The sequence below is a fragment of the Talpa occidentalis genome, unplaced genomic scaffold (assembly GCF_014898055.3).
Source record: "Talpa occidentalis isolate TD23 unplaced genomic scaffold, MPIMG_talOcc4v2.1 talOcc4.9, whole genome shotgun sequence".
In the NCBI taxonomy this organism is placed as follows: Eukaryota; Metazoa; Chordata; class Mammalia; order Eulipotyphla; family Talpidae; genus Talpa; species Talpa occidentalis.
Window position 1 is genome coordinate 15,953,434 of NW_023605305.1, and position 12,191 is coordinate 15,965,624.

At 38.0% G+C, this 12,191-nt stretch overlaps 1 protein-coding gene across 1 annotated transcript in view; it reads left to right on the plus strand.

Annotated features, from left to right (window-relative positions):
• The window catches only part of STX12 (syntaxin 12), a 33,116-nt gene extending 23,174 nt beyond the window's left edge, over positions 1 to 9,942 (plus strand). Inside the window, exons 4-9 of the mRNA XM_037501054.2 lie at positions 240 to 377; positions 3,701 to 3,744; positions 5,245 to 5,350; positions 6,332 to 6,404; positions 6,942 to 7,024; positions 7,796 to 9,942. Coding sequence (XP_037356951.1) covers positions 240 to 377; positions 3,701 to 3,744; positions 5,245 to 5,350; positions 6,332 to 6,404; positions 6,942 to 7,024; positions 7,796 to 7,888 — 537 coding nt within the window. The 3' untranslated portion in view covers positions 7,889 to 9,942. The remainder of the gene's footprint in view (positions 1 to 239; positions 378 to 3,700; positions 3,745 to 5,244; positions 5,351 to 6,331; positions 6,405 to 6,941; positions 7,025 to 7,795) is intronic.
• Positions 9,943 to 12,191: the final 2,249 nt, after the last annotated feature.

A 12,191-nucleotide genomic window follows, 5' to 3' on the forward strand; every position in this document is an offset into this window, starting at 1 on the left:
ATTATTTTACAAGGTGTGTGACTGTCAGTTCCCATGTTTGTTGGAATGAAAAAAGGAAACTTTTGATTTGGCCTGTACTATTAACCAGGGATTTAAGTTAGCAAAGAACAAATTTATAATTTAGAGACAGCCTATTTCATAGTAATTTTCCCAGTTGGAAATCTTTAGGGGTATAATTTTTCTTTTAAAGGGAATTCAGGGTTAATGTAAAATTTCAAGTTCTTGTTTAATTTCCTCAGCGCCAGCAGAAACTTCAGAAGGAACGCCTCATGAATGACTTCTCTGCAGCCTTAAACAGTTTCCAGGCTGTGCAGAGAAAGGTGTCTGAGAAGGAGAAGGAGAGTATTGCAAGAGCAAGAGCTGGATCTCGTCTTTCTGTAAGTTTATTCCCAAAAGAAGATCTTTGCAATTTAAGGTTGTCCTCTCCCAAGGTTATTTTTCCTCTTTGACCATCAGCCTTTGTTTACTATACCCCGACATAATAAACATAGACATGAGCCACTGTGAAAATGCCAGCTTGATAGAACCTATGTGAAAACTTGAGTATACCCAGCATCAAAGACTAGAAAGGAGCACAGAGGTGAAGAGAATGACAGGTAGTTTTCTGTGTAGTACTCTTTTCTTATTACACTGGCCTTCACTTGAAAAACTTAAAAAAAGAAAAAAGAATGATTTGTTTCCTAGAATGTAGTTCATTTGTTGAAAAGAAGTAATAATAAGTACTACATGTTCATAACCTAACTTCCCAAAGATATCAAGGAGCCATGAAAACATTAAGGTCAAGACCTAAGAGAAGATACGCACAGCACTAAAGCTGCCTTTGCCCTGAGGACATTTATATCATATGTCACGTAATGTTTCATTCAGCGACAGACCATATACACCAGGTCCTGCCAGGCTACACGCTAGAGGCCCACTGTGTTATAGGCTCTAACACCAGATTTGTGTAGTTACCCCACAACATTGGCACAATGACAGAATCACTGAATAGAGCATTTTCAGAATGTTTCAGATATGTTTTTTCAGAACATATCCCATGGTTATGTGATGCATGACTGATGGCAAATTTGAACTTTGGTTTTGATGTCCCCTTGACATGAGGGAAAACAAAAGTCAAACCTCAGGGTCCATGCAAGGATGGAGGATCTAAAGACGGTGCTCCTTGAATTAAACTGGTACTAAAAGATTGTGTCCACAGGGTATGAGTAAAACTAAAGTACGCCCTTTCCCTAGCAGACAACAAAAAGATTGCATTAGTACTGAGCGGAGCATTAGTGCTGTGTGGTGGAGGAGGGCAGGAGAAGGGGAAATCCAGACAGAAAGTTGTATCAGTGATCTTTAGCACATTTACTCTTACATATTAACATAAATAAGATTTTAGTAAAAAAAAAAAAAAACTTCCCAAAACAAGAAAAAAAATTTAGGGGGAAGAATGGCATTGTTTCATTTTTGCAAATCTTTTTGTATCTGGCTTAGCAGAAGGTAACTAAGATTGTCACATCTACTTCTGTATTCAGTCTGTTCTGATATGTTGTTTTGATTGAGCTATCTGAATAAAATCCAGCCTTACAGAGATATATAATTGGAAAAGGAAGGAGCATTATAATTAATCTCTTCAGATCACTGTTTAATACCCCTTATACTATATCAAAACATGACAAAAGTTTAGTTGCATTTCGAAATCTAAAACTGTATTAATGATTTTTTCATACTCTGTTACAATTAAAATCTGTTTTGCTTTTATATTTGATTGGGTCTTATTCTATGTGTTATTCTGTAACACCATTTTTTTTATCATTTGGAAAATACTGGTTCCCTGAGTTATACAGATCTCCCAAATGTTGATATATTTCATTATACAATATCAAAAAAATCACATATTGGAGACTCCATCCACAATATCGTAGAACAGGGAGGTTTTGATAAACCTGTCCCCTAAGAATAACTAGAAAAAGCTAAATCTTGCTCAGGAAACTTCTCCAGATCATAACCAGCACTGGGGGATAGACCCATGGATATTTTACTCAAAAGAAGCATCCACTTTTAATGCCTTTTTTAAAAAAAAAATCACATCTTCAGTTTTTAAATATTGGGGAACTTTCTATTTCCTAAGTGATTGATAACAAGTTTTCTGGAATTTGTTTTTTTATCTGAAAATAAAGAGATTTTTATCATTGGCAGTAAATATTGTCCTTGGTTTCGTTAAAGTGACAAGCTCACATCGTTTATTTTTAAGAACTTGTTTGCCAAATATTCATCTGAATGGCCATAGGTTGTCATTCTTTTATTTATATATGTATATAGGAAATATACATATATATTTGAATATAAACAAATATTATTATAAAGTTTATAAGGTGTTATATATACTATATTGAATAAGTAAAATGGTGTTCCCTTAAAAAAGTAGCTAGTTTATTCTGCATCTCAGTTACACAAGTGCTTTTCTTTAAACAAACATATTCTGTTTGCCACAAAAGTATTTTAGGTAAACTTCCTCTTTATACAGAAAGTTGACTTGTCTTTAAGTGTTGATTTAATTAATAATTTTAATGGCTTCATAAGGAAAAAATGGCCATGTGTGTGTGTCTGTGTGTCTGTGTCTGTGTGTGTGGTGGTAGTGAATATAATCCTAGTACATTTTGGTGCCTTTGCCTTGTCTTATGTTAAGGTGCAAACAATTTCACTATTCTTTTCATTTCCTGACTACAAATGCCAACACAGTGAAAAACATCTTAGTATTATTTTTGAATAATGGTCAAACAAATGGAAAGGTACTCAACATCTTTAGTAGCCATGGAACTGAGGATTAAAAACCACTGTGAGATACTATTTCATGTCCACAAGAAGGGCAAAAATTTTTAAATCTGGGACACTGAGGGTGGTTGTTATGGATCTAATACAACTTTCCTATCTGGCTGGTGATAGTATGAATTGGCACAACCACTGGAAAACATTTGGGCTGTATCTTCAGCACACATGTATACCTATGACTCAACTGTTCTACCCTAGAGAAAACTGTATATCTGTTACCATGCCATGCCCACCACTGAAAACCATTATCGTCCTTTGAATCCTCCCCACTTTGCTGCCCACTCTCCACTTTCCACCCTTTGGTAGCGTGAGTTCTACAGTCCAGTTTCGGTTCTGCAGGGTTTGTTTTGGTTTAGTCATGTCTTTCCCTTTGCTTTGTTTCTTTATAAATGGGGAAATGTTTTAAAAGTGGGAATAGATTGTTCTTTTAATATTTTTTCCTTAGTTTGTTTTCAATACATGCATTAGACTGACTTTTAAAGTGAACTGACCACTTTAGAACCTATTATGTTATAAATATCCATTTAATAAATATTTACAGGTTGTATAATTTTGTTTCCTTGCAAGTTTTCTACTCTTTCCCTTAATTTTCTCCTTCCAAATTTTAAAATAGGTTATTGTTGTTATTTTTTTAATCCCTCTCTCCTGCCTGTTCTGTCCATTCTACTCAGTATGGTTTCTGTTCTGGAATATCAGTTGCTTTCAAATGCTTCTCACCCATCTCCTAGCTGAGATAGATGGCGAGAGCCTAGTGTCACCTTACAGATCTTGTTGGAGCCAAGGGATATTGCTCCTTTATATTGTAGCTAAAGGAAGCTGTTGTTTTATGTGTCTGTCTGTGACTTATTTCTGGATAACAGCAGCAATAATGCCATCTGCTTTCTAGGCGGAGGAGAGGCAAAGAGAGGAGCAGCTCGTCTCATTTGACAGGTAAAGGGATTATTCATAAAACCTGCTGTATAGTTGAGAATGGGAGTCTATACTTTATACTTATTTTAACTTTAAAAATCAGAAAAATAAAGGGAGACCTGGGTTGTGTAACTTACAAACCACCAAATAAAACTTAAAAGTCAAAACCATGGACTTTCCCAAGATTTTTGAATTATGAAGGAATAATTTCATGGTGAATAAAAATGTATTAGAATGAAAAATTGATGTCTGTGTGATGGGGCAAGAGCTTGCCTCACAAGGAATAAAAACAAACCCACAAACCTGTAGGATAAGAACTCTAAATCATTTACCTCTAATTCAGGTATTAGGTATTCAGAGTGACTGGGTCTCTGTTTACTCTAAAATGAAAGCAATTCATCCTTCTAGGGAGAAGAAGGATGCTTTTTCCTTTTGCTAAAAGGAAAAATAAAGAATTTGTATCTGAAAAAAAAAAATCTGCTTTCTTAACTTCTCCAAAGCAAATTAACTAATTTCATAGAAATGTAGTCATGGTATTAGTTCAGCACTGAAAATGTTCTGTCATAGATATGTTATCTGTCTCAGGTGGCTACACTGTGAGCACTTCAAAGGCCTGGAGGACTCTATCTTACTCAGTTTTTTATCTGTATCACATGGAGGAAATTGTTTAAATATTGTGGAGATATTTTATTCATGAACACTGTTGGGAAAATGCTAAATACTGGACTTTCAAAGCACCTCATGTCTAGTATAACATGTGGTATGCCTTTTTTCTAAATATGGTACTTAAAGATGAGTTGTAACATTTTGCTAGCTTTTTCTTTGTTTTCGGTTAAGAGACATTTAACCCAAAGCTGAGCCTCAAGGGAATTCCTAAAAACTGGGAATATGATTCTTTACCTGCTCTGTTTTTGTCTTGGACCAGTTCACCTTTCCTTAGATAACTTGGTGGTCCTCCAGCCGTGGAGGTCACCATATGGATGCCCAACTTACTGCCGACTCCCAGTTGGCATAGCGCACCACAGCCCAGAACTCCTGGGCGCTAGCCATCCTTCTGTTCCGCCTCTGGAAGAGCTGGGATCACAGGTACATCCGGCAAGATGGGGCTCTTTTGGACTAAATGGCACAGTCCAACAGGTCTCTTAGCCTGCATTCTCTAACCACTTAGTACTCAATATACCAACTCAGCTTACACTTTGACACTGCTCTGGAAGAGGATGATCTAGTAGTGTTCACTCACTTCAAACTTGTGTGTTCTTTCCCTTGCCGGCAAGCTCTAGCAAGATTGCAGCGTGTACTCCTAAGTAGAAACAGCAAGGAGTCTATCCCTCATAATCCCACTTTATCTTAGTTGCCCCTCCGGAAGCAGAAACTTTGTCTTCGGTGCCTCTGGATAGGAAGGGTGTGGCCCTGAGGAGCTGGAGCCTGGGCGGTCCGCGGCTATGTGGCGGAGACATTGTAGATGTGCCTCATGCACACCCCAGGGTGGAGGTGTCAACCGGTCTGCTTGTCCCTCTGCAGCCATGAGGAATGGAACCAGATGCAAAGCCAGGAGGATGAAGTAGCCATCACTGAGCAGGATCTGGAACTTATTAAAGAGAGGGAAACAGCAATTCGGCAGCTGGAGGTGAGAGCCAGATCACGTTTTTAGTTTGACTTGATAGATCTGCCCTTTGTAATCCAGTGATTATGAAAAAGCATGAAATGAGTCATTGTGTGGTGTGAACATGGTGTCTCAGAATAATCATGGTGAATGTGAACTACTATTAGCATGGTTTCAGCCATGGTGCCCCAAAATGCCCATATTCTTTCCTCAGTCACCACCTCATCACATGATCCCCACGTAATATGCGTAGAGCAAGAACAGAGCAAGGCAAACAAGTATTTTATTGCTTACCAAGATTTTGTCCCCAAACCTCAGTGCCAACCTCTAGGTTAGGTTAAGCTCTGTGGAGAGCCCCTTTGCTTAGTTTGAATAACCCAGAATAAAAGCAGACAAAAAAGTTGGCTCCAAATGTGTGCATTCCAAAGTCTAATCCCAACTTGTGGCTATCATTTCAGCGAGTTTGAGAAATAGAAGCAGTTTTTGAGGTGAGAGTTGAGGGAGAGGGGTCTCTTGGCCTTTCTCACCTGAGTTTCCAACTTTGCACAACATGGGTAAAAGATCCTTAAGCTGGGATAGTTTTTCCTCCAGGGAGGTAGAAGGCTTCCTCCCCTGAGTGGGACAGGTGGGAGGGAGAGGGGAAAAAAGTTGAGCTCTGTCCTCACCTTCATCTGTGCCGGTGGCTCTGAACATTGACTGTACACTGGCATCACTTGGAGATTTTTTTTTAATGCCCCAGTTCTCTGCCCACCCCACACCTACCAATTATTAATTTGGGCTATGTGAAATTCCTATTTTTATAGCTTAAAAATGGGCATGTGCACATGTGAGAAGTGAAGTTATTCTCCCAGAATTGTATAGTTTAATGTTAGCAATTGGCAAATCAATAAAATTTGATTTAAAAAATTAAAAAAACAACACCACTTTATTTGATGGCCAAAACTGTTGGTAAGTAGAGGAAATGAATCTTCTGATATGTTAGTTAATTGCTTTTTTGTTCCTTAGGCTGACATTTTGGATGTTAATCAGATATTTAAAGATTTGGCCATGATGATCCATGACCAGGGGGATCTGATTGGTATGTATTATTGATATCTTTAACCTGAAGGTGAGTTGATAGTGTTTGTGTGCAAAGAAGTCAGTAAAATGTGTTCAAGGAACTTAGGGTTGCCATTTAAAAAGTTACTAAATTAATTTTCTTAGCAATTTTCTTATATTATCAAATGTAGACGTTAAATTAGGCCCCAAGAATACTCAGCTTCATCACTTGCCTCTCAGTAAGTCTTTATTTAGGGAAATATCTCTCAGCTTCCCAGCTTTTATCTCCAGAAATGTGCACAATTATAGGATGTCACTTTTTTTTTTAAGTTTTTATTTGGAAATAATTTTAAGTTTATGGATGAGTTGCTTACTTTAAAACCTTTTGCCCCTAAATACTTCCCTGTTTATTTCTAAAGAATAGGGCTGTCTTCTTAAGAAGTTAGTAACTTTTGAGTTCATGCCTGGATAGTGGCGTGGCAGCGATGAAACCACAACCCACACATAGAGTCTGTTCAGTTTGCAGTTTTGAAGTAACTACGTGTGGTACAACATCCGATGTCCTTCTTTTTTGCAGATAGCATAGAAGCCAATGTGGAAAGCTCAGAGGTGCATGTAGAAAGAGCCACTGATCAGTTACAGCGAGCTGCTTACTACCAGGTAAAAGCAGTTACTACAGGAAGTCACTTGGGGCCATGAGAGCATGCTGACAAGCTGAGCACAGCTGCATCCTTTTCCTTAGGCTTAAGCTGAAGGCAAGAGTCATGATTGCAGTCCCAGTCCCATTTTAGTATTTTTCTTTTTGCAAAGATATCTATCAAAAGGCATCACACCCCATATAAACTTACATGAAAGCCTCTTGGCCACACAGCTAGCCTCTTCATCAAGCATGTCCCTAAGTCAGTTGTAAGGCTAATCCTACATCCTAAACCCCTGACTTTTGTTTCAGTTAGGACAGTACCAGGTAGGTACATACTGGGGCTTTGCAGATACTTTATGTTGACCGTTGTTGCTGAGGATGGATATAGAATCAACTCCGACTGCTGCTTCTGAAGAAATAAGGGGTTACATCTTGATAGCATTATTTATCTATGAATAAACAGGTTATTTGTTCTACTTTCTGTAAAATGATATTCTTCTACATATTAGTTAAAATTCTGATTTTGTGACTTTTATCTGGGTCTTTATGTTAATGTACAAATCTTGTACTATAGGACCTTCTCAGGAGGCAGATTTTTTATTTTTTTATTTTTTTTTGTGGGATCCTCGCCGGTGGCCGGGGAGGCTGCGCACAGCCTCGCAACCCAGCGCTCAACCGCTGCGCCACCAGGGGAAGCCCTCAGGAGGCAGATTTACGAAGCACTCTTGAAGTCATAGATGTACACGTTTTTTTTTTTCATGAGTGTCTTGTTCACATACTTCTCTCCTCAGAAAAAGTCTCGCAAGAAGATCTGTATCCTGGTGCTTGTCCTGACAGTGACTGTTGCAATCCTGGCATTTATTTTGTGGCTAGTTTACAAATGAAGCATTGCCTGAATCTTCTCCCGCTCAGCTGTTTGCAAGGGCAAGTGCTTGTTGGAGTCTTGCCAGAACAAACTGATCATAAGAAGAGAGCATATACCAGAACGTCCTGTAATAATTTCGTTAGAAACTAACTACTAACTAGTCCTTGGAATTAGTGACCTATGAAGACAGTATTTATCAATTTTATGTATACATTTTATTGATTTCTCAAATTAAGAATTAATTTATGTGGATTTTGCTTTCTGTAGTATTCTGATTGCCCTTCATCCCAAGTGTTTACTGAAAATTCCATTCTAGATATTCTTGTTTTGACAGGTGACACTACAGTCTTGTAATATTGTCTTTTTACATGTATACAGATTTACCTTTTTACTAGCAACTGAAATAGAATTACTTTCTGGCATCCAGCATAGTGGAGCCTGTCAGAAATTGTTTAAGAGTCAGCAATTTTTATTATTTAACATTTTAATTTGAATTTCTAGGCAGGCTATTCTTTATCTGCTTTGAAAGTTTTTGCAGTGTGTTTAACTGGAGAGTAAAAAATTGCACATGTGATCCAAATTAAATGAGAAGTATCTATCTGGGATGACCAGTTGTGGGGCTACATTGTTAATTTGGGTTTGAAGTTCTCTTCATTATCTGCTAGTGTCGTCCACAGCAGGTCATCCATATACACACTAATCCATCTTGTTCACTTTTTGAAGAGGTTAATTTAATTAACATTACTATACTCTATGGGGTCTCTCTCCCACCTGTCTGTATAGAAAGGGAGAATTAGACAAAGCATGCTTTTGGAAAGCAAATAGGGATTGTTTGGAATGATTTAATATTTTTGTTGTTGTTCATTAGTGGTTCTACATTCCTGGTGAATGATGAATGTTGCTGTACAAGACTGCCCCCTATGCTCTAAGGGTTGCTGGGCATTTGATGGCAGGAAGATTTTAAAAGCTAAACTGAAGTTGGTGTAAAATTTTGTCCTGTGAACCTGGTGATAAAGCAAAGAACAGGTTCATATTTGTAAATAATACTGGTTTGGAATAGTGAGTGATGTTAGACTTAGCCTAATTTATGAACAAGAGAGTAATCTCTCCATGCCTAGTTTTAGACAAAAAATGTTTCAATAAAAGATTGCTGTCTTGTAATATCAATGTCGTCCCCTTCCCTTTTTCACAGGTCTGGAGCAGTTAAAGGAAATGTAAATACTTTAGGCTCTCACATAAATTTGAATTGGGCCAACAATTTCAGTTCATCTTAGTAAATTAGAGGATTTGATTACTTGGGACATATTTTTATGTACTACTTCTAATCCCTTCAATGTTACCTAATAATCTTTTACTAACTAAAATGAACAGTAAAGAGACTAGGACCCAAATGTATAAGTTTCTCTGCACTTTAGCACCATTCTTCCCACTTAATTCAAATAAACATTTAAAAACCTTTTGTAGTAAGTTTATATGAGTTAACATCCTATCGTGGTAGATTCTAGCTGAAAATGTGCTGTCCTGAGTGAAAATGAGACCTGCAAGAAGACTGGAGATCAGGTGAGGATTGGTTGGGGGTGGAATAGGTGTGGCTGCTGTTCTATCCTTAAAAAACAGGATGGAGCTATTGGGATATCACTGTGACCCAAGGAACAGCTTCAGGGCTAATTCCTTGGTTTTATGGTCACTGTCCCTTCAGCTCCAAATTAACCCTGGTCTTGGATACATCATCTGTAACATTCCAGAAAACAGAAAACCTTGATTGTAAAACTGGTATTTCAGTTTGGTAAAATGAAGCCACCATGGTTCTGTTCTTTAATACCATGTAATCCAATGGTGGTAACAGGGATCATGGGTAGCAAACCTGGAAGTTGAATGATCTGGAATTTGTAGTAGTTTCTGAGAGGTTCTGCTAGATACTTCTAATAAATCTGTTTACAGAATCCTCCTTAGCTGTGCTTTGTTCATCTTTCAAGATTATAAAAGTAAAAGTGATGTTAGATGGAAGTCTCCTTTTTAAAGTCCCTATATTTGGCAAAATAAAAGTTGATAACCCCTGTATCACTCATTTTTCCCAGTCCAAGACATTTCTGATGACTGAACCACTCATCTAGGCTAGGCCATCAGCTCTGTCACTTTTCAACTGAAAAATCTGAGACCAGAAATAGAAATTAATGCAAGAATTAAAGACTTAAATGCTTCATAGGCAGTGCTTTGCGTGTGGTGGTCATTTATGGAATAATATTTGAGCTCCTGCTACCAGCAATTTATTATGTTGAATGTTTTACATTTGCACAAAATCATCTAGTAGATGTATTTTTCTTATACTTTTTTTTTTTTTTTCTGGATTAGGAAATAGGCGAAGTAAATCAGTAACCTGCCCACAGGCACGTAATTTAGGAGTGATGGAGCCTGGATCTAATCTCAAACACTCAGGCACAAAACCCACTGTCTCCATCTCGGATAACAAACTATCTCTTATAACAAACTATCCTAACAAACCACCTCTTTCAGGAAGATTTCCCTAAAAATCTGTAGTAGTGGCAATTTTTAGCCAACTTTTCAAGAACATCTATCAGTAGTTTGTAAACTTCATTGACTCCCCTGCTAAATGAAGCCTTCTGCTTATACTATTTATGCACAAAACAATTTTTTGTGTCTTCATTCAATCACTTTCCCATCAAAAATGTTTAAAGAAAGTTTCTGACATCAATATTGCTCCTAATGTCTTTAGATTCTATTCTAAGGAAGTCTCAAAGTCTAAGAAAGTAATCTTTGTTGAGGTACCAAAATCCAAAGGCAACTAGCCCATTAGTCTACTTCAAAAGATTAAGGGCCTAGACTGTTGCCCTCCAGTTTGTCTTTACTGACATCATTGGCGCCCAAACAAAGAGCATTTTGCTTTATAAGGCCTAGGTAAATGTAAGGTGGGACTCTATCAGAGGCCAGTGTGAATATCAACTGTGCTGGTGACAGGGAACATGGCCGAGGAGAAAAGAATTTTAAGGGTAAGACTATAGCTTTAGCTTTCTTGGTGTATAGTCAGTACCAAAGGGGATTAAACAATGGGACACACACACAAACAGCAAAAGCAGAATTGACATGTTATCAGTTCACTGACAGTTGGAAATGGCTTCATTACCTCAGACCTGAAAGGGCATGGAACCTCAAGGGCCCACACAATCTCGGTACTTTGATGAAAGTACTGTGTACTTTTTTGTTACACTTACACCACTTCTGAGACTATTTAATTCCTCTGAAGTCCTTGTGCACAAAGGAGGGAGCCACGGCCTGTTTTAGCCTGTTTTCCTAAAACCAAGCTTAAGAGTTTGTATTTTTCCCATCACCCTAGTGTTTTCTTTGGAATCACAAGGTTGAAAAGGAAGATATTAATAGGTCATGTGGTAAGTGATCTGATGAGTTAACACTCTTGGATGAGTTTACTGTGCTTTTGAAGGTCAGAATCATGAACCTACCCAATCAGTTACCTGCCCAAGAACTGATAACTTAAAATCCAAATTAATAGTATGCTGCAGTTAAATCTTGAGGCCTAGAGATGTCACCAGGGCAATAATCTTTTCAGTAGGCTGATATTTAAGATCTAGAGGACCAGGAGCAAGGGAATCAAGAAATGACTCCATTATAGGAAGAGATTCCATAGCTCCCTGTGCAGTTCTCCTTACTCAGTAAACAGTGATTTTTCACCTTTTTTTTTTTTTTTTTTTTTTTTTTAAGAAACCTGTGGGTCAGATAATCCTCCCAAGTTCTCTGTGCAAGCGAGGAAGTGTTGGGCATCAGCTGCATGCTAATAATAATCACAATTGTACCAACATCTAAGTGTGACCGTGGTAGACAGTGAATGGCCCTGGGAATCGTACATTTAGGTTTGAATCCCACTCAGCACTTGTTCTAGGGTGAGGGTGGGCACCTTGATTCCCTCAAGGAAGGATTGGGCTTCCTTGCACCTCCCCTCAAGGACCATAACAGCTATTTCAAGTGTTGTGCGGACTACATGAGACCACCCATATTAAATACCTTTTGACCGAATAAGTGACACTCAATATACAAAGCCATTGCAACCAGAGGCCCTTATATTAACGGTGTTTTCAGCAAACTGGTAGCCTAGGGCAAGGCCCAATTCTAAAGTTTCCTTGCACAAACTAGTCATTATTGTTATAGAGCAACCCCGATACAAAACGGGGTGCCTGACTGTGGGTCCACAAAGCCTGTATGAGATTATCTCAGGACATCCTTTCCCCCTAACATTATGAACGGAATTTAAAAATAGAAAAGGGCTGTAACTTGATTAACCATTTCAGTCA